The 25,587-nt window shown below is 42.8% G+C and overlaps 3 protein-coding genes across 3 annotated transcripts; 2 read left to right on the plus strand and 1 right to left on the minus strand.

The window, feature by feature from the left end:
- Nucleotides 1-5,292: 5,292 nt before the first annotated feature.
- LOC122440602 (histone H2B type 3-B) lies at nucleotides 5,293-7,798 on the minus strand. Its single transcript, XM_043467056.1, has one exon. It carries the CDS (start codon nucleotides 7,731-7,733, stop codon nucleotides 7,353-7,355), a length of 381 nt encoding a protein of 126 aa, XP_043322991.1. The 5' UTR covers nucleotides 7,734-7,798; the 3' UTR covers nucleotides 5,293-7,352.
- Nucleotides 7,799-7,970: 172 nt separating this feature from the next.
- Nucleotides 7,971-11,152, plus strand: LOC122440600 (histone H2A type 3). The gene has a single exon (XM_043467055.1). The coding sequence runs from the start codon at nucleotides 8,048-8,050 to the stop codon at nucleotides 8,438-8,440; it is 393 nt and encodes a 130-aa protein (XP_043322990.1). The 5' UTR covers nucleotides 7,971-8,047; the 3' UTR covers nucleotides 8,441-11,152.
- Nucleotides 11,153-16,313: 5,161 nt separating this feature from the next.
- Nucleotides 16,314-16,724, plus strand: LOC122439331 (histone H3.1-like). Its single transcript, XM_043464406.1, has one exon. The coding sequence runs from the start codon at nucleotides 16,314-16,316 to the stop codon at nucleotides 16,722-16,724; it is 411 nt and encodes a 136-aa protein (XP_043320341.1).
- The last annotated feature ends 8,863 nt before the right edge of the window (nucleotides 16,725-25,587 follow it).

Here is a 25,587-nt window from a genome sequence, read left to right on the forward strand (position 1 = left end):
GGAATCTGCTTAAAATGCAGATTCAGGCTCAATACACTTCAGGTGGGGCCCAAGCATGTGCGTTTCTAACGGTGTTCTCCAGGCATTATGTGACACAACTGAGAAATGTGAATTCATAAGCCCTTCTATCTTGGGAGTCAATATAATAGGGGAGCTTAATCTTCTGTATATAAGAATTAATTAAAAAAAAAAAGAATTAATCTAATAGGAGTCAACTTAGGCACTGATGACTTCAATTAAAAATAAGACAGGCCCCAATGGAGTCTCTTATGCTAAGCCCCAAACCAAGACTTGATTGAATTACAGTTTCGGCTTTCCTAAAAATAGAATCTTAAACCAGCCAATCAGGAATTGCCTGATCAACACCAGTTAGGTAATCTGCCTAATTAGAGCCCTGCTATCTCCTGAAGAGATAGAGTACCCTTAGAGTAACCAAGCTGCTTTTTGGCCTAGCATATCTTCCTTGTTCCTGCTTCCTTCTGGCTGTAAAAGTCTTTCATTTTGTACAGCTCTAACGGCTAGATTGGATGCTACCCAATTTGAGTCATTTCTGCTCAAATAAACTCTTTAAAATTTTAATGTATCTCAATTTACCCTTTAAGGGTTCCATAACCTCCATTCTGATGGGTAATTACAGAACAATAAAAGTATCTAACCCTTAGGGTTATTAGGAGGCTACATGAGTTCATACATATACACTTAGCATATAGCTGTCACTTCAAATGGGTTTGTTTAGTTAATATTAATAATAACAACAATATAAAGGACTAGTGTTTACTTTGAAATCCATTCATTTCCTCCCTCCAGTTAAAAATCTGCTTTGTTGCATCCTATGTAAGTACCGTAGTTTGTTTTCAGTAGTTTTCTGTACTTCTGAAAGAACCGTTCGCATTTAATCTTGAATTCTGAAAGGAATTATGTCTTCGGCCTTCGGGGGTAAAAAAAATGATAGGAAACAAATGATTGGAATGGTGGTTGGAAGCTGCTATTCCCCTCTGCTAAATAAGCACAATCTTACCGTGTCAAAAATGTCCCCTTGTGTTTTGTCTCCTATCCAGGAAAATCGGAGACGCGGGATTAAAGCGGGTTTTTATTACCTTCTTCATTTTTTTGTCCGGTACAGACATTGTAACTAAACAAAGACCCAGCTCCAGTTACAACAAAGGGTTTGAACAGAAATCCGCAACCTGACTCGGAAGGCCTGGCTAGCTGCAGCCCATCGGGTCGCACACAGTCAGACACAACTGAACCGAACTGAACTGAACTGAACCTGACTCCACTCATGGCCTTCGGATTGGTTGACCTATTGTCCAATAGGAAAGAAGAGCTGGCATCTACTATTTACATATATTCTTTGTAACCAGGCCGAGCGGGACCGACCGTCCAATCCGATTCTAGGATATTGGAGCCCTAATTTGAATATGGAGATAATAAATAGTCATCGCCGCCGCCCGCTGCAGGGCTGGCTCCGCCTGATTCCGTTCCAGAGGCGCAGCCCAAGAACCGCTCCGAGAACGCTGTCTGGTGAGGCTTAGGATAAGCGAAAAATTAAGCGCAGCCACACGCAGAGCTAATATATCGACACGTATAAGGTGCTGAAGCAGATGCTTCCCGGCACAGGTATCTCTCCCAAGGCCGTGGATATCTTGAACTCGTTGGTCAAGGGCACCTTTGCGCTCACGCCTCGGCGCACTACAAGTGCTCTTGCTGCTGCTGCTAAGTCGCTTCAGTCGTATCCGACTCTGTGCGACCCCATCCCTGGGGCTCTCCAGGCAAGAACACTGGAATGGGTTGCCATTTCCTTCTTCAGTGCAAGAAAGTGAAAAGTGAAAGTGAAGTCGCTCAGTCGTCTCCGACTCTTAGCGACCCCTTGGACTGTAGCCTACCAGGCTCCTCCGTCCATGGGCTTTTCCAGGCAAGAGTACTGGAGTACAAGTGCTCTTACGAACACGTAAGGTGAGGCACAGAATGTGTACATCTGCACTGCTGCCCCATGCGCAGTGTGCCGTGCCAGAAAATACCGAGACTGTCACGGACGCGAGCTCCAAATAGATGGGCTGCAGTGCTCTGAAATTCAAAGGCTCCTTTCATAGCCACCTCAGTGCTCAAAAAAGAGCCTGCCTCCTGGCGTGGTTGTGAAATGCTGTTCAGTCAGGATTATGGAGGAGATGGAGTGCGCTCCTGAAATAAAGCTAAGCCTTTTTAAAAGGGCAATCATGAGACAAGTGCTCGGGTCTGGTGCACTGGGACGACCCAGAGGGATGGGATAGGGAGGTGGGAGGGGGGTTCAGGATGGGGAACACATGTAGATCCATGGCTGATTCATGTCAATGTATGGCAAAAACCACTACAATATTGTAATTAGCCTCCAACTAATAAAAATAAATGGAGAAAAAAAAAAGGGGGGGGGCGCATATTCACCAAAAAGAACTGCTGTGTTAGCCTCAGCTCCAGTCAGAAGCCTGAGAGGGCGCAGCCCTGACGCCTGAGTTCTTGAACCTGGTCCAGGTCCTTCTGTCTGCAAGTGGCAAGTGTTTTTGCAGGTTGAGGGGGGTCACTTCCTACAAGGCTGAGTGCCAACCTTCCTCTCTATTCATACTCCCTCGTGGGTCACGCAGGGGTATGCTGGACATGACACTTGGTGAGGCTCTTGAGTGTTGAAGCACTGACCAGGCTCTGACTTTTGGGGGAGTCCTTCCGGGCTTTGCCACGGCAAAGCTCATGAGCTTCTTTCCCCAAGCATTTAAGCAGCATTGAGTTTCAGCAGCTACTTATAAGTACTAACGCTGTCCCTTTTAAAATATCAAAAGTGCGGGAGCACAGGTAATGGTCTAGACCCTCAAGACAGCTAAAATCCCTCGAAATAGGTTGGTTTTTTATCCGAAAAACGTATATACCTTTTTGACATTTGCTCATAAACGGTTTGAGTTGGGTGTTTGGTTCCCGCCCCCCCCCCCTTCCCGGTGTTAAACAACTGGAAGTTGTACCTTTTGACTGCCTTCATCCAATTCCCCATTCCCTCCCCACCCCTGCCTCTGGTAACCACAAATCTGATATATCTTTTTCTATGAGTTTGCTTGTGTTTGAAGTGTAAAATACCTACAACACTATGTTAATTCCTGATACACAACATAGTGATTCCGTATTTCTAAAGATTAGTTGTCATCCATCAGCATACAAAAATATTATATAATTATTGTGTGTGCTTAGTGGCTTAGTCGAGTCTCTTTGCAACCCCATGGACTGTAGCCTGCCGCGTTCCTTTGTCCATGAGGATTCTCCAGGCAAGTACCCTGGAGTTGGTTGCCATGCCTTCCTCCAAGGGATCAGGGATAGAACCCAGGTCTCCCACATTGCAGGCAGATTCTTTACCGTTTGAGCCACCAGCGCAGCCCATATAATTGTTGACTGACTATAATATATTTTCATATCTGTGACTCATTCATCTGTGATTCATCTTTTCAGGTGTCGGCCATCTGTATGTCTTCTTTGGAAAAACATCTATTCAGATCCTCTGCCCATTTTTTACAACAAATTGGGTTGTTCTATATTGTTTGGGGGTTTTATGTTGGGTCATATGAATTTTGTATACTTTGGCTATTAATTCCTTGCAGATATATCATTTACAAACATCTCCCAGTCAGTAGGCAGTCCTTACATTTTGTTGAGAGTTTCCTTCACTATTCAAAAGTTTTTTAGTTTGAGACTCATTTATTTTTCCTTTTGTCGCCCTTGCCTGAGGAGACATATCCTTTGGGAGAAGAACCCCGCATTGACAGGCTATTCTTTACCACTGAGCAACCATACTCTTTTCATAGTTAATGCGATTAGGGAGAGCTGTGATGTCCTTTCAAGCCCCCCCACCCCCACCCCCACCCCCACTTCACATGGCTCCCTAGCTACAGCCTCATTCCCTATTATTTTGACAATGTTAAACTAGTTTTTATTCCAGGAAGCCATCAGTGATATTGGCCTGTAATTTTCTATTGTTGTGGTATCTTTGTCTAGTTTTAGTGTCAGGGTGATGCTGGTCTCAGAATAAGTTCAGAAGCATTTCTTACTCTGCAAATTTTTGGAATCATTTGAGATGAATACGTGTTAACTCTTCTCTAAATGTTTGGTAGAATTCACCTGTGAACCTGTTCAGTTGAGGATTATTAGCCAGTTTCAATCCTGGTGTTATACTTTCTATTTCTACCTGGCTCAGTCTTGGAAGATTGTACATTTCTAGAAATTTGTCTGTTTCTTCTAGGTTTTTAATTTTATTGGTGTATAATTACTCATAGTAATCTCATGACAGTTTATAATTCTGTGATGTCTGTTGTAACTTCTTTCCTTTGAAGAGGCTTTTCAATAAAATATAGTACTTTTTAAGAAACTTCACTAAATTGTATGTAAAAGAAGTGTTGCCTGTATGACACATTTAATAACAATTAAGGCATGCAAAGCCTTACAGGCCCATGCTGTTCTCGATCTTGTTTGGCAGCTTCAAGTACACAGGGCACAATTCGAAACACTGGCTGCTGTTCAGAATGTTCCTGGGGTTGGTGCAGAGCCTAACAGCCCCACTTCTAATCCATTCCAACATTAGCTTCTCATCCAAATCAAACAGCTTGTCCACAACTTCCCCAACCTTTACCAGCAAGTCAACATTTGTTGAACTTGACATCATGAAGCAAATGCTAGCATAAATAGCTGGATTTTCTCAGATTCTTTCAACCCAGACACTGGCCACTTTTGTCTGAGAAAGGCAAGTAAGTAACAACCTGCTTGTTACCAGCAGAGTAGGAGAGTCTGCATACTTGGCCAAGATTTTTATCACTGCTGATGGACACACATACATATCTCCTGAAAACAGGCCATATTACCTAAAATTCCCACACGTATTTCTCTTAATCGAGGACATTTGGATTTGGCCAATACTCCCACAAATATGTCAGGAGCATTAAATTCTTGGAGAAACAAAGCCACATTCTCATCCATTGACATACCCCATACTCTGCAAATTTCATTCTCTTATTTCTTCATCAAGCACCATCTGCTGCTCCTCATCATCAGAGCTGGATTTGGCATTTTCAGGGCTAACCATCTGGATGAGCCCGCTGAGGATGCCGAAAAGCCAGTGCTTGCTGGAGACCACGCTGCCTATGCAATCCCCCAGGGCCGCCACCACCTCCTCCGCTAGTAGTTTTTAGTATGAATCAGGTATCTACTGAGAAAATGAAAGGTGTTGTCTTTTGATGAGAGATCACGGTTTAAATTTTGTCTTACAACTAGGAAGGCAAAGAAGTAAAACTGCTAGAACAAAATTTCCATTTCGAAGTATTTATTTTTCTGAACACTGTTTCAGACTATAAAAAACAGGTTCGAACACTAGATATATGAGTATTTTCAAATACAGATAGAACATACTAAATACAGATAGAACATACAGATAAGTACAGATAAGTTCAAATACTCATCTATAAAAGAGAACAAAGGAAAAGAAATAATGCCTACACACTGCTATCACTCTAACAATACTATGTGCCCATGAGTGCACAAGCTAACTCAGAAAAGAAAGGAAGGTGTGGGAGGCAGACACCACTATCCAGATCTTTAAATGACACAGTCTTCACTAAAGTTTTATTTTCGGTTTTATATATACCTGTCAAAACTTATATATACCTGTCAAAACTTATTTATATTTAAACAATTGTGTGTTGTCCAGAAGATTTTTAAACTTATTTCTGCTCACCAACAAGTTTTTAAATCTCAATTTCCATCTTTGTGTATAAAGGAGATAGATAAAACACTAAATAGACATATCTTACATTAGGATAAAATGCTGAATCTGAAGTTGAATGAAAATGAGTTCGAGGTGAAAAAAATTACCTAAACTAGCTTTGTGTCAACGAATAATTTAATAGTGTATTCTATAAACTGACTGTGGTATTGAATAGCTATTTCAATAGAAACCTTTAAAAAAACTGATGTGGGACCATTTTGTTTTGTAAAACGTCCTGTCTTGAGATTTGCATTCTTGCAACTACTGACCAAGCATGAAGTATTTTGGACGCCAACTTAAAAATGTGTGGAGTTTTAGAAATTCTTTTACAGTGGACCCATGTAGAAAAAAGAATGAGGCTGGCATTTTTCCAGCCGCTGTGGTTGAGGACACGGTGGCCGTGGGCACGTTTTCTCTCCAGCCCAGCCCTACCAACCGAATCAAGCATGCAACCTTCTTCCTTTGGACATGATTTGCAAAAGCCTGGTTGTTAGCCTTTAAGTGAACGTCAGCTCCTTGCCTGAGATGACACGACCTTTCAACACATCTAATTCTCTAAACAGCTCAAGAAAGTGATTATTTGAAATCCCCTTCTTACAAATAAAAAACAGGCAAAAAAGGTAGGCGATATCTTCCTCAGAGTGAACTCTTCACGCTAAAACACTTTCTGTCAAGATGACATTTTCCAAATGAATGCCATGAACTCAAAGGGAAAATTCTGCGTCACCAGTGCGTCACCGAGAATAATGGGGCTGAAGTGGAAGTTTACATTTGCTGAGAAAAAGGTTAATTTTCTCTTAAATTGCCCTCCTCTCCCCAGTCCCGCCCTAGGTACCTGCAGCCGGGGTGGGCTTACTACATCCAGTTCTCGAGCAGAGGGAGCTGTGTTCCACCATGCTTCCATTTTCCTTTCGGTTTCAAACATTCCGCCTTTGAAGAATCCAGACATGCAAACATCCTCCCGTGAATGTTCACTGCCTTAGGATAGATATCTGGTCTGGGCGGACATGCATCGCCAGGCGCCAGCGCCAAAGCTGTACAACACCCTCATTAATAAACACGGAGGTATTCGAATGGCATACAGTTCCTCTGGGGAAGCGGGAGATTGGGGGGGTGGGGAGTGATGAAGACCCGCGCCACCCACCCACAGGCGAACATCATGCGCACACAAAATTGTACCATGCCCGCAAGCGTCGGAAATGGCACTCTCCAGGCCCTAGAGACACTTGAACTCAAGGCTCCTTTTGTTTAGTGAAGCGTCGCTAGTTTTGAGTGGAAGCAGTGGTGGACACGCAGCGTTTTCATTGTTTCCCGCACTGTTATTTTTCCTCGCCAGCCCATCCCCGACCACTGGTGAAATACAGATACACTTTCGCATTCTGCTCACATACAAACGCGCGCACACGTCAATGGGGCAGGGGGGGTGGGGGAGGAATCCGGGCGCGCTCCTAGTAACCTAGGAGCCACCACGAAGTAGACAAGGGATGCTTTTACATAACAAACCCTTCACGTGTTCGACACCCTTTCTCGATCTTGTAAGTGGCTCTGAAAAGAGCCTTTGGGTTTCCGGGCACCGAGATGCACCTCATTTAGAGCTGGTATATTTGGTGACGGCTTTGGTACCTTCCGAAACAGCGTGTTTGGCCAACTCGCCGGGCAACAGCAGGCGCACAGCCGTCTGCACCTCTCGGGACGTGATGGTAGAACGCTTGTTATAGTGCGCCAAACGGGAGGCCTCGCTAGCGATGCGCTCGAAGATGTCGTTCACGAACGAGTTCATGATGCCCATTGCCTTGGAAGAGATCCCGGTGTCCGGGTGCACTTGCTTCAACACCTTATACACGTAGATGGAATAACTCTCTTTGCGGCTGCGCTTACGCTTCTTGCCATCCTTCTTCTGCGCTTTAGTAACAGCTTTCTTGGAGCCCTTCTTGGGTGCGGGAGCTGATTTGGACGGATCAGGCATGACGACGGATCTTTCCAAATAAAAAAGAAACCTCTCCTACAGAGCAACTTAACTTATACGTCTTGTATTCAAATGAAGGATCTAGAGTTTCTGATTTCTGATAGGATCAAGCAATGCGCAACGTCATCACTGGAACAGGCAGATGCAAATTAGGGGGAAATGGTGACTTCCTTTTCTGGTTGGTCACCATCACTACCCAATCGGGCGGCGCCGGTTGCACTACCTCAAGATCATATATAAAGACTCTCTGAGTACAGTGGGTTTTTTGGTGTTCTGTTTTTTGGCTTTGTGTTGTTGTCGTGCGTTAGTGGGAGATGTCCGGCCGAGGCAAACAGGGCGGTAAGGCGCGCGCGAAAGCGAAGTCGCGCTCCTCGCGCGCGGGCTTGCAGTTTCCTGTGGGCCGAGTGCATCGGCTGCTTCGCAAAGGTAACTATTCTGAACGTGTGGGTGCTGGCGCGCCTGTTTATCTGGCAGCAGTGCTGGAGTACCTGACGGCTGAGATCCTAGAGCTGGCGGGCAACGCGGCGCGGGACAACAAGAAAACGCGTATTATACCACGCCATCTTCAGTTGGCCATCCGTAACGACGAAGAGCTCAACAAGCTCCTGGGCCGCGTGACCATCGCGCAGGGCGGTGTCCTGCCCAACATCCAGGCCGTGCTACTGCCCAAGAAAACGGAGAGCCACCACAAGGCCAAGGGCAAGTGAGGCGACGGAGGCGGGCCGGAAACGGCCGTGCTCCCCAGCGGCCCCCTGACACCAAAGGCTCTTTTCAGAGCCACCCACAGTGTCTAGAAAAGAGCCGTACTGGCCAAGGCTGTCTTTCGGAGCGTGTTTTTGCGCGAATCTGAGCAAGGCTGGGCTTGAGGGGAATCGAACCAGAAACATGATTCGGGTGCGCATAGGGGCACAGTGGGCTGTGTGTTCGTTCGCTGCAGGTAATGTCTGATATTTTCTCTTGAATCTCACCCCCAAGGTCATGGAGTTTTAATCCCACTCATCCTTAAGAATTTATTACCGGTGACAAGCTACTTTTGACTCCGGAAAGTCATTACTGTGACATTCAGACGCCAAGTACGGACTGTTTTCTTATCCCATGAGAAATCCATAGATTAAACTAGTACTGAAAGTATTTAATCTTAAAAGAAAATTTATCGTTTGAGGTTCTGATAGATAAGCGTGATTTCCATCTTAAAACGTATGAATGCGTGAGTTAGGTTTTTGGAGAACACGAGATCAGAATGGTCTATTGTATTGCGAATTCTAAGGTCTTGGGAAGGGCATGTCTTGTTAGATGCGTTTTCAGCATTTGAAATGTATCAGTTTACATTTTGAAAATAGGTGCACATTTTTAAAGGAAAACTCATTGTAGATAGAATAATTATTTAAAGGAGTTTAAATTACTATATTTGGATTGGTTTAAACAATAAGAGCCCTTTAAACTAATAGCTAGAGTCAAAATAATCAGTATATTGAATTTGATAAAATTGTTTTTGTGAAGTCAGTAAATCTAAAATGAACAGTGTTAGGACCAGATTAAGTAATATATATATGGATATTTCAAAAGATGATTGTTCATGAATTCCACATGCTGTTACAAATAAGGGGTGGAGTGTCCCAGATATGCTTCTGCAAAGTCTACTGAGAAGTGAAGCAGCACTTACTTCATGGGATTGAGAGAGTAAATGAGTAAATCCATAGTAATCCCCATGTTAAAAAATCTCTAGCACAGTATGAGTTTAGTAAATGTTACTCTTGCTGTTAGCCTTACTGGTTCCATTAATTTTTTTTATTATAATAAATACAGGCCACTGAAACAATTTAGGAATGTTATATTTATCTTACAAAATTAGATGTACTCAAACCGGAGTTCCCTAGACACTATCTGGAACTAACCACATTTTGCTAGTCTTTAGAAAATATCCTAGCAACATGAAACTGTGCACCAAAAATTGATAAGAACTATCAGTGTGGATAGAAACAACACCCAACTCCTCTGCAATGTAGGTAGATAGTAGCATCCACATTGCCTAATGGGACCCATTTCAATGAAACAAACTGCAAGGATTATGCACGAGATATAGAGTCTTCTCGAGATCTGTACATTGTGTTCTCGGTGACAGCCTTCAATTCTACTTTAAACTTTTATTTTTGTGTTGATGTTCATGTAGGGTCATTTTATGTCTTCACTCCCTTCGGTGGTGTTTAAGAACGAACGATTTCTCAGGAACAGGGAGAGCTCGGGTCTTCAAGTGTCATCACTGCGCTCCAGATTTTCAGTTCCTCAAGTGGAGTGTTAACAGGGAAGCATGAGGTGGGAGATGCTCCAAGAGGCAGCCCTTTTATCACTTCTAAGGCTGAGTTTATACAGCCACATGCCCTGATTAATTTTCAGCTAATTAAAATTAAATACAAAGGTGCAGTTAAATACAAAGGTGCAGTTTCTCAGTCATCCTAGCCACACATGGCTAATGGCTACCACACTGGACAGAACAGATATAGAAGGTCTCCATCGTTACAGAAAGTTCTTTTGGGCAGCTTTGATCTGATCATCTGTCAGGGTTATCAGGTTTAGAAACATGATGCAATATGCAGAGCTGCCTGCCTTGGGTAGAGAAAGCTCATCAGACTCACGCTGAAAGAAGAAAACAGCGTATGGCCCAGCCATTCCATCCTCCGGATACATACAAGGACTCAGCTACCCAGACACCCCTCTCACATTCACAGCAGCATCCCAAAGATAGAAACAGCCCAAATGTCCATAACAGATGAATGCGTAGACAAAATGTGGTCTATCCATATAGTGGAGTACTATTCAGTCATAAAAAGGAATGACATGTTCATGGATGAACTTCAAAAATGTTGTACTAAGTTAAAAAAGCTGGACACTAAAAGTCACATATTGTGTGATCCCATTTATATGATAGCATACAGAACAGACAAATTCAAAAGGACAGTAGATTAATTGTTGCTAGTTGGGTATTACAGGATTCACTTTTGGGGTAATGAAAATATTTCAGAGATGGAAAGAGGTGATTGTGAATGCCTGCATGTCACTGAATCACTCTCTAGAATGGTTTATGTGAATTTCACCTTGATTTAAAAAGATACGAGACCTTAATAAAAGGGTATGCACTAAAAAGAGGAGTTTGTGTCTCCATCACTTTTATCCAATAGGTGGAGTGTGGGCTGGCCTGCCTGCACAGTAGCATCCCTCCGAGACCACGTGGGGAGAGGGGCATGGAGTCTTTTGGGTAGCCACAGCATTTTCCTTCTGCGCACCTCAGAGTTTGAAGCCTTCTTCCCAGCCAGCTGACACATACCATGCATTCCCTTCACCAGAATTATCTTGGTTATTCTCCCCATATCCCTATGGGTGGGCACTTTATTAAGAAAGATGAAGTGGGAGGGAGATCCCAGAAGAAGAATGCAGTCTGGGTGGCTTCAGAAGCATCCATGCTCACTGCAGATAAAGTGTTCCTACTGTCTGGAACTCTCAGCTTAGCTTGGCCCAAGTCTAATAGGCCATCTCACCTGTCCAGGTGTGGCCTGTACCCGCCTCTGCTGCACACCTAGTCTTTCCTCCTTGTAATACTAGTTTCTGTACATTCACCAACAAATTCAAGAATCATCCAAGTGAAAAAGCAAATGGATTCCTCCCCTCTCCCCAAAGTTTCTGAGCTCCCCTAGACTAGGGGGAGCAGAGGAACTTGGAATTGGCACTTGAAGTACTGGGTCACCCAGTTCCTAGTGCCATCAGATCTGGGCTGAGCTGAGCTGTTCTCCTACATCATCCTGTTACATGGCTGCCCCATGCCTGGTCATCAGAATCTGCCGAATGCTCCCCCTCCACAGTTTCCCTACCTCCAGCTAGGGTCTTATTTCTATGCATTGCTCACAAAGCCTCATGACACTATAATTTTCTCCAATGCATGCCCAGCAAAAGCTTAAAATTGCATCCCTTTCTCTGCCTGCTTCCCTCCCTCCCAGTTCCTGGTCAGCTGGGTTCTACTGCCTCCTGTAGAGGTCTCCAGGGACACCAGGTCTTGATGCTTCTTTCCTCTCTCAACTTTGGTCCCAACAGCTCCTCCTGTCAGTGCTGCCCATGGGTCTCCAGGACCCCTCTGCTTCCTGCTGCCCTGTCCTCAGCTCACTCCCAGCCACATGCAGCCCTCTGGGTCACGTCCTTCCAGGTCACTCCTGCAGGATATCAGATCTGCCCCCAAATGTCCTAGAGAGCATGTGGGTCAGCAGTTTGAGCCAAATTCCATCACCTCCACTAGGTTTGTCAGTGATGTTTCCCAAGGCCCATTTGACTTTGCACTCCATGATGTCTGGCTAAAGGTGAGGGATTCACATCATCGTGGTTATCTGGGTCATGAAGATCTTTTTTGTATAGTTCTTTATATTCTGGGTTTCCCTGGTGGCTCAGATGGCAAAGTGTCTGCAATGCAGGAGACCCAGGTTCAATCCCTGGATCGAGAATATCCCCTGGAGAAGGAAATGGCAACCCGCTCAAGTAAGTATTCTTGCCTGGAAAATTCCGTGGATGGAGAAGCATGATGGGCTACAGTCCATGGGGTTGCAAAGAGGTGGACCCAACTGAATGACTTCACTTTCACTTTTTGTGTATTCCTGCCACCTTTTCTTAGTATCTTCTGCTTCTGTTAGGTCCATACCATTTCTCTCCTTTATTGTGCCCATCTTTGCATGAGTGTTCCCTTGGTATCTCTCATTTTCTTGAAGAGATTTGCTAGTCTTTCAGTCTTTCCCGGCAAAAAAAAAACAAACCCAACAGTCCAAATTGATTTAAATAAGCATAGAACCAGACTCAGATAGGATGCAAGTGTTGGAATTATCTTTCAGACCAGAATTTTAAAACTGTGACTAAGATGTTAAGGGCTCTAATGGATAAAGCAGAGGGCAAATGCTAAGAAAGTATCAAAAGGGAATGTGAGAAATTGAAAACACTAACAAATGAAGACTGCCTTTGATGGGCTCATTAGCCAACTTTCTACAGTCTAGAAAAGAATCCATGAGCTTGAAGAAATGTCAATAGAAATCTCCCAACTGAAATCCAAAATGAAAAAGGAATAATAACAATGAATAGAAAATAGAATATTCTAGGACTGGGATAATTACAAAAGCTGTAGCATGCCTGTAATTAGAATAGCAGAAAGAGAAGAGAGAGTAGAAGAAATACTTGAATAATGGTTGAGAATTTTCCAAAATGATGGAGACTAAACCACAGATCCAGGGGGTTCAGAGACCACGGGTAAAAAGGGAATCTACGCTGAGGCACATTACATTCTATTACAGAAAATCAAAGGTGAAAACACCTTGAAAGAACCAGGGCGGGGCGGGGTGGGGCGGGGTGGGGCGGGGCATGGGGCAACACTAACTACAGACAAAGTTAAGACTTCTCATCAGAAATCATGAAAGAAAGTGTGGCATGACATATATACAAATTATTATACTTTTAAAAAATCACTAACCTAGAAATTAGTATCCAGCAAAATAATTCATCAAAAGTGAAGGAGAAAATCAAAGACCCGAAATAGACCAAGCAGTCTTGAAAAAGAAGAATGGAGCTGGAGGAGTCAGCCTTCCTGACTTCAGATTATACTACAAAGCTACAGTCATTAAGACAATATGGTATTGCTGCAAAACTAAAAATGTAGAGCAATGGAACAAGATAGAAAGCCCAGAGATAAACCCAAGCATCTATGGGCATCTTATCTTTGACAAAGGAGGCAAGAATATACAATGGAGAAAAGACAGCCTCTTCAATAAGTGGTGCTGGGAAAACTGGACAACTACATATAAAACAATGAAAATAGAACACTTTCTAACACCACACACAAAAATAAACTCAAAATGGATTAAAGATTCAAATGTAAGGCCAGAAACCATAAAGCTCTCAGAGGAAAACATTGACAGTATACTCTTTGATAGATATCACAGCAAGATTCTCTGACCCAGCTCAAAAAAATTATCTATTCTTAGTAACTGCTAACTGTTCAAATAATAATGGCAACAATAGATTGGATGATAATGACAGCAATGTTAGAGATGGAAGGGAGGAAATGGTAATATTCTGTTATTCCTAACTTACCTGCACTAACCCATGAAATGAAATAGTGTCATTTGAAAGTGGACTGAGATTGGCTATAAACCTGTATTTCTAGGAAAATCACTATAAAATTGGTATGCTAAATAGAGGATAGGGTATGGAATCATATCACGGTACAGCCATGACAGAGATTTCTAAATATCTTTAATGTTCATAACTACTTTGAAATGACAGTAGTTGTAAATCTTCCCCAATTAGAAGCTGTTTAATCATTGATAAAGATACACATTTATAATGATGTGACAAATTTATATTTTGATAGTTGCATTTTGCTAACTTCAATATAATTGATTCTTCGTATTTTTTAAAAAATTTTACACATTTAAAAACATTCTGAGGCATTCCACTTTATGCATTAAGAATACTTTTAAATAGTCTGAGCTTTACCAAACTACCATCATCCATCCATCCATCATCACTCCCTTTAACCCTGGGAACATGCAGAGATTCTGACACTACCTGTTCCAAATGAGTGATGGCTTTGAGGAGATTAACCAGTGTTTCCCAGTCAGATGAGTCTGTCCCTAGTCAGATCCACATCATGCACACCAGGGCTTGCTTAGGATGGTCCCTCTGGTCCTCCTGCCTCTCTCCTAGCCAACCACACCTGACTTGAAGAGGGTGGTAGGACTTTGTGCAACAATCACTGTCAAATGAAAAAAATTCCAGATATAGTAAGCAGAGATCTTCATTTGAAAAGATTGTTGCAAGGGAGGGGAAAGGACTATTGCAATAGCAAAGGAAAGTTCTTTCTTCTACCCATCTTAGTTCTTAGCTGGGGTTCTGTTAACAGAATATGAATTAATAAGAGAAAAGCATGAAAGTTCCACCATGACTCAGGAGCCCTCATAAGGAAATGAATACCCACAGACAAAACCGAAATGCTTTTGTGTTAGATGGAACAAAGGCAATTATGGGAAAATGACTAAATTATACCTGGGAGGCTACAAGAAGACAGGAATTATCTTAATAAGGTCAGTTTGTGCAGAATCTTATTTGGTCTTAATATTTCATCCTCGATGACAAGACTGTTTCTTCTTGCATAGGGCAGGCATCTTTCACGAGAGACTTTTAACTCCCGTTTTCAGTAAGAAAGGTGACATCAGAATGCTCTCGCATCAGCTGTTTTTCAAGTGTCTAGTTTAAAACAATCTTTCCGCTCAACTAGCATAGTATTTGGGGATGGCACATTCTGGCGCCTTTCAGCTATGTCCTTAAAGTCTGTAAGCCTCTCACAGGTTTAGGTAGTGAAGGATCTTTTATACTGAGAAGTGAGCAAGACTAGGAAGAATCCGGTATGAGGAAGTGGAATGCCAGGGCAGTCGATGGGACGGTAGGTCAGGGAAGGCTTCACCCTGAGCCCAGCCAGTTCCCAGGTTAGGGCTCAGAGGTAGGATACCGAACCAAAGCTGAGCAGATAAGCATCTTGTTCAGAACTGTCAGGCTGGTTTATTTCTCTCAGCAGGTTCTCACCATAAGAGATTTGAAATAGTAAGTTAACTACAGCTCAAGCACTTAGGATTATCTCAGCTTTCCTCTAGCATAGCAAGAGTTTGAAATAGCAGGCTAGTTATGGCCCAGTAAGAGCTCAGGCAAACAAAACTTTATTAAAAATATAACAGAATACACTATCAAGACAGGAGAGAGGACCACACCCTGCTTGGTTTTTCCTTTATATACGTGCTGATTCCTCCTTTTGTTTCAGCTTTATGCAAAATAGGGCTTCTACCTGCCACCAATCAGGGAAAGGAATGCAAATAGCATGTGCCCAAAGCCAATCAGGGAAGAGAGTATATCTTTGGGGGGGCAGTTTCCTGCCATAGGTCCTCCCTTAGGTCCTCTACTTCCTGTTCGTTCTGCTTCGCCCACTCCCCACCCCTTCCCCACCCCCCTCCCCACCTCCTCACCCCCATCTTGAGTGTCATCAGTGTCATTTGGCGAAGATGGTTCACTGCAGGGCACAATGATTGAGGGAATTCCTTTAATCATCAAGAAAATTCAAATTGTCACTACCTACAGGCCAAATGCAGAGTGTAAGCTTCTAGAACTTTCTTCCCTCAGCCCATAGGGGAGGAAGAGAATGCTGAGGAAAAACAAGGGAGCTGTACACGGAGATGCAACACACACAATGACGCCCACCTGAACCCAGACCTGATGCCCACCCCGATCCAAGTCAGACCCACTTGCTCTTCGAGCAACCCTGCGAGCTCCAAGACGCCAGCCTGTGAGGCCAAGCCCTCGCATCCCGAAAATAAGGGAGAGGCGCCCATGTTGTATGCCTCTATGGGCCAATCAGAGCTTAGCCTGCCCTCACGCCACCCAGCAATTGGCCAATGGGAAGGCTACACCCTCTATAAAAGAGGGCAGGCTTCGCGGTATCGCACAACGGTGGGGGACGGAGAAGGCTGTGACAGCTACTCTCATCTAGGTGGTGGAAGCGGCAGCGGCATGGCCCGAACGAAGCAAACTGCCCGCAAGTCCACTGGCGGCAAAGCGCCTCGTAAGCAGCTAGCTATCAAAGTTGCTCGCAAGAGTGCCCCAGTTACCGGTGGCATGAAGAAGCCACATCGCTATCGGCCTGGAACCGTAGCACTGCGAGAGATCCGCCGCTACCAGAAGTCTACCGAACTTCTGATTCGGAAGCTGCCGTTTCAGCGCCTGGTGCGGGAAATTGCGCAGGATTTCAAAACCGATCTGCGCTTCCAGAGTTCCGCTGTGATGGCACTGCAGGAGGCTTGTGAGTCGTATCTAGTCAGTCTCTTCGAAGACACCAATCTGTGTGCCATCCATGCTAATCGTGTCACCATCATGCCTAAAGATATCCAGCTGGCACGGCGAATTCGTGGAGAGCGTGCCTAGATTCTTTAGTGCACGTGGTTGATAATTTTGACTCCCAAAGGCTCTTTTCAGAGCCACTACTTCTTCAAAAAGAGTGCTGTACACAAACGAGTTAGCCCCTTTTGAGTTAGAGGGCTGACTGATTCTTACGGGGGGGGGGGTAGGATGTGTGTGTGTGTGTGTTAGTCGCTCAGTCGTGTCCTGCTTTGCGATGCTAAGCTTCTCTATCGTTGGAATTCTCCAGGCAAGGGTACTGGAACGGGTTGCTAGTCCCTTCTCCAGGGAATCTTGGTGACACTGGGATTGAACCCAGGTCTCCTGCAGTGCAGGCCTCTTGACCATCTGAGCCATCAGGGAAGCCTCAGTAAAATCATGGGTAGTACCAAGTGTTACTCTTTCAAGAAGAGAGCTTTGCTATGGCAGTTGGCCAATATACCTGATGTGGAGAACTAATACTTGAACAAAGACCTTGGTAACTGGGAAAGATTGACAGCAGGAGAAGGGGACAACAGAATGAGATGGGGGGATGGCGTCACAGAATGAATGAATATGAGTTTGAGCGAGCTCCGGGAGTTGATGGGACAGGGAAGCCTGGCGTTCTGCAGATCATGGGGTTGCAAAGAGTCACACATGACTGTGGAACAGCTGGTAACTTGGCAGCATGTGGTAATGAGTTTTCCGTCCCCATTGAGTGAACTTGTTTTAACACAGGGTGGTTAACCATACTTTCAGTAGTGGAGTTCTGTGGAGATGATGGGAGCATGGATTTTAGGGGAAAAAGAATTTTCCACTGGTGGTGATTCGAAGTTTCTCCACTGAAGCTTTATTAACTTGATTAAAAGCCTGGTAGATTTTCTCGTCGTGCAAAGGGGATAAAATCCATTCCCTACTATACTTGTTTGGGCTACATTTTTGGCGGTTGAAATGATGAAGCCTGTGTGTAGCTAAGAGAAATAACCAAAGTTGATTTTTTTTACTTACTAGATTTCTGGCTTAATTATAAAAAATTAAAGGCTATAAAAGATGTGTACTTGGGTCCCAAATGCAGGATCTTCTGCTCCCATGGAGTTATGGTGCACCACCCTCCAGGCATGTGTATGAGTTCTTGCTAACCAACCTGGAAACTCCAGTCCTACGGGGATTGTCATGGATGCCTCATTACACAGGCACGGTTGATTGAGTCATTGGTGATTGAATGGAACCTCCAACTGCTGTCCCTTTCCTGGAGATGGGCTTGAAAGTTTCAAACCTCTAATCACAGTTCATTCCTTGTGGACATAATCTGCAGTATGTCACCACCAAAGGCTTGGTGATAAACTTTGAACAGGCCTGGTCTGTGTATCTTGGAAAAGCTTCAATTCCAGTTATTGTCTGCTTCATTCCAGGAACTCTTTAATTTCAGGTCACCAGGTGACATGCAGATCCAGTCTGGGTTTGCTGCTTTCTATGAATTAAATCTATTCCTTGCAAGATAAATACTTCACAAAGCACAGAAAAGGAAGATTGCAGACTTGGGGTTATTTAAAAGGCGATAAGTATTGCAAGTTAGCATCAGCTTTCTTTGTCTTTAATCTCCCAACTCTGCTATTTTGGTGCAGAATAAAACATTATTCTGATTTTTTAAATTTCATGACAATAAAGGCTGTGACCAATAATTCCAGGCTGGTGCTAGGGATTATTGAAACAGCAGGACCCTATGGTACTTGCCCGCCCCCGCACCCCCACCCCATGTCATTTACTTGTCTTTTGTCTGTGGAAAACTGTAGTCAAATAAGTTTAATTTGAGTAGTGGGAAATGTGGAGACAAAGGAAAACAAGGAGACCAAATAATGACAATGTAGTCAGTAAGTATAGTCAAGGAACTTTAGCTCTTTCTCAAGGGTATAGGTAATATTCTGAGCCATATCCTATGAGCTGTCTTATAGATACTAAAACGCTAAGGTGAAAAATTAATTACATGATGGCCAGACTGTACCCATGACATAAGCTGCCACAATTCCGAGAACTGGCCTCAAAGAAATGGGAACAAATGGACCCTGGATCTGAAGATTAACTGTACCTGAAATTACCAAGATGACGTTTGGCAGACCACCAGTGACTAATTTAAAGATAACTGTCAGAACTGACTGCTGTTTCTATATGTAGCTGTATTCCACTTTTGTCTAAAAAAAGCTCCTGCCTCACTAGTTTCCACGATATCTGCCCTCCCCCAACCCTAGTGGCCAGCATCTGAAATAAAGCAAATTTTCCTTTCCACCAACCAGGCCTGTAAAGAGCAGCCAGACCCTGCATTTGGTGATACTATAATATTACGATGTCACTGTTTATCAGGCTCTGCCTGATCAGAGCCCTGGTAAGGATATAAATGTGCCATGATTTTAAACCAGTTTAAGTTGTGGTTTGCAACCAAGAATTCTAAGAAATAGAACCCTGCCCTTAGGGTGGCATATCATGACTAAATTGGTTTACTCTAATAATTTACAACTGCAGAAAATATACGTCACAAGAGACTGACCCGGACTTGCCTGTCAGTGTCCAGGAGTCTGGTGGAGGTATGGGTTGACAATGGCCTGCTGCAGGGTCGGGGGCACCGAGTACAACAGTGTGTGCCCAAGACATTTGAAGGAGCTCACCATTATCTTCATTACCCCTACCAAGTTTGGTCTCAGGTCAAACAACAGGGAGGGAATACAGCCCCACCCATCAACAAAGTTGGATTAGACTTACTGAACATGGCCCCGCCCATCAGAACAAGACCCAGTTTCCCCCAGAGTCAGTTTCCCATTAGGAAGCTTCCATAAATTTATATATCAGAGGGCAGACTGAGTAGTTTTCTGTGATTGTGGTTTTCATTCAAACTGATCACATGGACCACAGCCTTGTCTAACTCAATGATAATTATGAGCCAAGCCATGCAGGGCCACCCAAGATGAACGGGTCATGGTGGAGAGTTCTAACAAAACATGGTCCATGGGAGAAGGGAATGGCAAACCACTTCAGCATTCTTACCTTGAGAACCCAATGAACAGTATGAAAAGGCAAAAAGATAGGACACTGAAAGATGAACTCCCCAGGTCAGTAGGTGCCCAATATGCTACTGGAGAAGAGTGGAGAAATAACTCCAGAAACAAGACATGGAGCCTAAGTGAAAACAACGCCCAGTTGTGGATGTGACGGGTGATGGAAGTAAAGTCCGATGCTGTAAAGAACAATACTTCATAGGAGCCTGGAATGTTAGGTCCACGGATCAAGGTAAATTCAAAGTGATCAAACAGGAGATGGCAAGAGTGAATATCGACATTTTAGGAATCCACAAAATAAAATGGACTGGAGAGGGTGGATTTAATTCCAATGACATCATATCTATACTGTGGGCAAGAATCCCTTAGAAGAAATGGAGTAGTCCTCATAGTCAACAAGAGTTCGAAATGCAGTTGTTGGGTGCAATCTCAAAAATGAGAGAATGATCTCAGTTCACTTCCAAGACAAACCATTCAGTGTCACAGTAATCCAATTCTATGCTCCAACCAGTAATGCTGAAGAAGCTGAACGGTTCTATGAAGAAGACCTGTAAGACCTTCTTGAGCTAACACCCAAAAAAGATGTCATTTTCTCTTTTTTTTTTTTTTTTGGTCCTTTTCATTATAGGGGACTGGAATGCAAAAGTAGGAAGTCAAGAAATACCTGGAGTAACAGGCAGATTTGGCCTTGGAGTACAAAATGAAGCAGGGCAAAGGTTAAGAGTTTTGCGAAGAGAATGACCTGGTCATACCGAACACCCTCTTCCAACGACACAAGAGACAAGTCTACACATGGACATCACCAGATGGTCAATACTGAAATCAGATTGATTATATTCTTTGCAGGCAAAGATGGAGAAACTCTATACGGTCAGCAAAAACAAGACTGGGAGCTGACTGTGGCTCAGATCATGAACTTCTTATTGCAAAATTCACTTACATTGAAGAAAGTAGGAGAAATCACTAGACCATTCAGGTATAACCTAAATAATATTCCTTACAATTATACAGTAAAAGTGACAAATAGATTCAAGGAATTGGATCTGATAGTGTGCCTGATGAACTATGGATGGAGGCTCATGACATTGTACAAAAGGCAGTGATCAAGACCATCCTCAAGAAAAAGAAATGCAACAAGGTAAAATGGTTGTCTGAGGAGGCCTTACAAATAGCTGAGAAAAGAAGAGAAGCTAAAGACAAAGGAGAAAAGGAAAGCTATACCCATCTGAATGCAGAGTTCCAAAGAACAGCAGGGAGAGATAAAGTCTTCCTCAGTGATCGATGCAAAGAAATAGAGGAAAACAATAGAATGGGAAAGGCTAGAGATCTTTTCAAGAAAATTAGAAATACCAAGGGAACATTTCATGCAAAGATGGGCACAATAAAGAACAGAAATGGTATGAATGAACCTAACAGAAGAAGATATTAAGAAGAGGTGGCAAGAATACACAGAAGAACTATACAAAATAGATCTTCATGACCCAGATAACCACGATGATGTGATCACTAACCTACACCCAGACACCCTGAAATGCAAAGTCAAGTGGGCCTTAGGAAACATCAAAGCTAGTGGAGGTGATGTGCTATTTCAAATCCTAAAAGATGGTGATGTGAAAGTGCTGCACTCAATATGCCAGCAAATTTGGAAAACTCAGCAATGGTCACAGGACTGAAAAAGGTCAGTTTTCATTCCAATCACAAAGAAAGGCAATACCAAAAAAAAAAAAAAAAGGTTAAAACTACCACACAATTGCACTCATCTCAATGCTAGCAAAGTAATGCTCAAAATTCTCCAAGCCAGGCTTTAACAGTACATGAGTCATGAACTTCCAGATGTTCAAGCTGGATTTAGAAAAGGCAGAGGAAACAGATTAAATTGCCAATATCTGCTGGATCATCAAAAAAGCAAGAGAGTTCCAGAAATACATCTACTTCTGCTTTATTGACTATGCCAAAGTCTTTGACTGTACAGATCAGAACAAACTCTGGAAAATTCTTAAAGAGATGGGACTACAAGACCACCTTACCTGCCTCCTGAGAAATCTGTATGCAGGTCAAGAAGCAACAGTTACAACTGGACATGGAACAACAGACAGGTTCCAAATAGGGAAAGGATTATGTCAAGGCTGTATTTTGTCACCTGCTTATTTAACTTCTATGCAGAGTAAATCATGCGAAATGCAGGGCTGGATGAAGCACAAGCTGGAATCAAGATTGCCAGGAGAAATATTTCCCAGCATATTATAATCTCAGATACACATATGACACCACCCTTATGGCAGAAAGTGAAGAACTAAAGAGCCTCTCGATGAAAGTGAAAGAGGAGAGTGAAAAAGTTGGCTTTAAATTTAGTATTCAGAACACTAAGATCATGGCATCTGGTCCCATCACTTCATGACAAATAGATGGGAAAACAATGGAAACAGAGACTTTATTTTTGGGGTTCCAAAATCACTGCAGATGGTGATTGCAGCCATGAAATTAAGATGCTTCCTCCTTGGAAAGAAAGTTATGACCAACTTAAACAGCATATTAGAAAGCAGAGACATTATTTTGCCAGCAAAGGTCCATCTAGACAAAGCTATGGTTTTTCCAGTAGTCATGTATGGATGTGAGAGTTGGACCATAAAGAAAGCTGAGCACTGAAGAATTGATGCTTTTGAACTGTGGGGCTGGAGAAGACTCTTGAGAGTCCCTTGGACTGCAAGGAGATCCAACCAGTCCATCCTAAAGGAAATCAGTCCTGAATATTCATTGAAAGGACTGATACTGAAGGTGAAACTCAAATACTTTGGCTACCTGATGCAATGAACTGACTCATTTGAAAAGACCCCTGATGCTGGGAAAGATTGAAGGCAGGAGGAGAAAGGGATGACAGAAGATGAGATGTTTGTATGTTATCACCGACTTGATGGACATGAGTTTGAGCAAGCTTTGGGAGGCGGTGATGGATGGGAAAGCCTGGTGTGCTGCAGTCCATGGGGTCACAAAGAGTTGGACACGACTGAGTGACTGAACTGTACTGAACTGAAGAATGCTATGACCTTGAGATTGCCCTTGGTACAACATATGAAGTCATTACATCTTAAATGTTATCCTAAACTTTATCCTTAAACTATTTGCTCCTTAAACTTTATCTTAAACTATATGTTCACTTTATCCAGGGTGTGCAGGCATAAAGATCTTTGTTTTATTTTCTCTTAAATCACCCAGTGCAGAGTTGTACCCAAAATTTGTATTTAACTGTTGTTACTGACATACATATTGGCCTTCATATTGATCATCATTGTGACTGGCCTGGGAAGCCTCTTCTTGATGAGCATAGACTGGCATGCTGCAGTCCATGGGGTCACAAAGAGTTGGACATGACTGAGCGATGGAACTGAACTGAACAGAAAATAAAGGACTTAATTGCATATTAGCTTTAGTACAGCAAGCCTTGGCAGCCATTGCCTAGAGGACCTTGTTAAAAAAGAGGACAATGATGATGCTAAGAGTCCACTCTGACTACATGCACACCTGAACCTGTTGGAGTATAGATGAGTACTATTCCACTGTATGTATGTATTACATCTTCTTTATCCATTACTCTTTTGATGGATATTTATGTTACTGCCATGTGCTGGCTACTGTAAATAGTGCTGCAATGAACATTCGGGTTGCATGCATTTTTTTGAATTCTGATTTCCTCTGCATAAATGTGGTAGTTTTATTTTAGTTTTTTAAGGAACCTCCAGACTATTCTCCACAGTAGCTGTATCCCAACAGTATAAGAGGGTTCCCTTCTCTCTGCAGTCTCTCCAGCAATTATTGTTTATAGATTTTTTTTGATTATGCGATTCTCACCACATGAGTTGATACCTTATGATGTTGTTCAATCACTAATTCGTGTCTGTCCCTTTACAAGGGTATGGACAGCAGCATGCCAGGCTTCCCTGTCCTTCACTATCTCCTGGAGTTTACTCAAATTCATTTCGATTGCAACCATCTCATCCTCTGCCACCCTCTTCTCCTTTTGCCTTCAATCTTTCACAGCATCAGGGTCTTTTCTAATGAGTCAGCTCTTCAGTCAGGTGGCCAAAGTATTGGAGCTTCAGCATCAGGCCTTCCAATGAATATTCAGGATTAATTTCCTTTAGGATTGACTGGTTTCATCTCCTTGCTGTCTAAGAGACTTTCAAGAGTCTTCTCCAGGACCATAATTTGAAAGCATCAATTCTTCAGCCCTTAGCCTGCCTTATGGTCCAACTCTCAAATCCATACATGACTACTAGTAAAACCATAGCTTTGACTATACAGACCTTTGTCAGCAAAGTGATGTCTCTGCTTTCTAATACACTGTCTAGGTTTGTCGTGGCTTTCCTTCCAAGGACCTAGGGTCTTTTTAATTTCATGGCTACAGTCACCATTTGTGGTGATTTTGGAGCCCAAGAAAAGAAAGTCTGTCACTGTTTGCAATTTTTCCCCTTCTGTTTTCCACAAAGTGATGGGACAAGATGCTATGATCTTTGTTTTTGAATGCTGAGGTTTAAGCCAGCTGTTTCACTCTCTCCTTTCACTCTCATCAAGAAGTTCTTTAGTTCCTCTTCACTTTCTGCCATCGGAGTGGTCTCATCTGCATATCTGAGGTGTTTGATATTTCTCCCAGCAATTCTGATTCCAGCTTGTGATTCATCTAGGACAGCATTTTGCATAATGTACTCTGCATATAAGTTAAATAAGCAGGGTGACAATATATAGCCTTATTATACTCCTTTCCCAATTTCGAACCAGTCAGTTGTTCCATGTCCAGTTTTAACTGCTCCTTCTTTGCCTACATACAGGCTTCTCAAGAAGTAAGACAAGTAAGGTGGTCTGGTATTCCCATCTCATTAAGAATTTTCCAGGTTTTTTTTTTTTTTTTTGTGATCTACACAGTGAAAGGATTTAGCATAGTCAATGAAGGAGAAGTAGATGATTTTCTGGAATTCCATTGCTTTCTCTATGGTCCAATAAATATTGGCAGTTTTATCTCTGGTTCCTCTCTCTCTTCAAAACCCAGCTTGCACGTCTGGAACTTCTTGATTCAAGTACTGCTGAACCTTAGCTTAAAGGATTTTGAGCATAAACTTGCTAGCATGTGAAATGAGCACAATTTCATGGTAGTTTGAACATTCTTTGGCGTTGCCCATCTTTGGGATTGGAATGAAAACTAACCTTTTCCAGTCCTGTGGCCACTGCTGAATTTTTGAAATTTGCTGACATATTGTGTGTAGCAGTTTAACAGCATCTATCTTTTAGGATTTTAAAGAGCTTAGCTGGAATTCCATCACCTTCACTAGCTTTGTTCATAGTAATTCTTCCTAAGGCCCACTTGACTTCGCATTCCAGGATGTCTGGCTCTACGTGAGTGACCCCACCATCGCGGTTATTAAGACTTTTAATATATAGCTCTGTGTATTCTCACCACCTCTTGATATTTCCTGCTTCTGTTAGGTCTTTAAAATTTCTGTCCTTTATTGTGTTTATCCTTGCTTGAAATATTCCCTTAATATCTCCAATTTTGTTGAAGAGATTTCTGGTCTTTCCCATTCTATTGTTTTTCTCTATTTCTTTGCATTGTTTACTTAATAAGGCTTTATCTCTCCTTGCTATTCTCTGGAATTCTGTATTCAGTGAGGTCTATCTTTCCCTTTCTTGTCTTTCACGTCTCTTCTCAGTTATTTGTAAAGCCTCCTGAGACAAGCGTTTTGCCTTCTTTTTCTTTGGGATGGTTTTGGTCAATGCCTACTGTACAGTTATGAAACTCCATCCATATTTCTTCAGGCACTCTACCAGATATAATCTTTAGAATCTATTTGTCACTTCCACTGTATAATCATAAG

This window comes from Cervus canadensis, chromosome 4, assembly GCF_019320065.1.
Source record: "Cervus canadensis isolate Bull #8, Minnesota chromosome 4, ASM1932006v1, whole genome shotgun sequence".
NCBI classification, from domain to species: domain Eukaryota; kingdom Metazoa; phylum Chordata; class Mammalia; order Artiodactyla; family Cervidae; genus Cervus; species Cervus canadensis.

What these genes read in the sequence shown, in the direction of transcription:
- LOC122440602 (XM_043467056.1), bottom strand. Translation starts at nt 7,733, where the DNA reads ATGCCTGATCCGTCCAAATCAGCTCCCGCACCCAAGAAGGGCTCCAAG.
- LOC122440600 (XM_043467055.1), top strand. Translation starts at nt 8,048, where the DNA reads ATGTCCGGCCGAGGCAAACAGGGCGGTAAGGCGCGCGCGAAAGCGAAG.
- LOC122439331 (XM_043464406.1), top strand. Translation starts at nt 16,314, where the DNA reads ATGGCCCGAACGAAGCAAACTGCCCGCAAGTCCACTGGCGGCAAAGCG.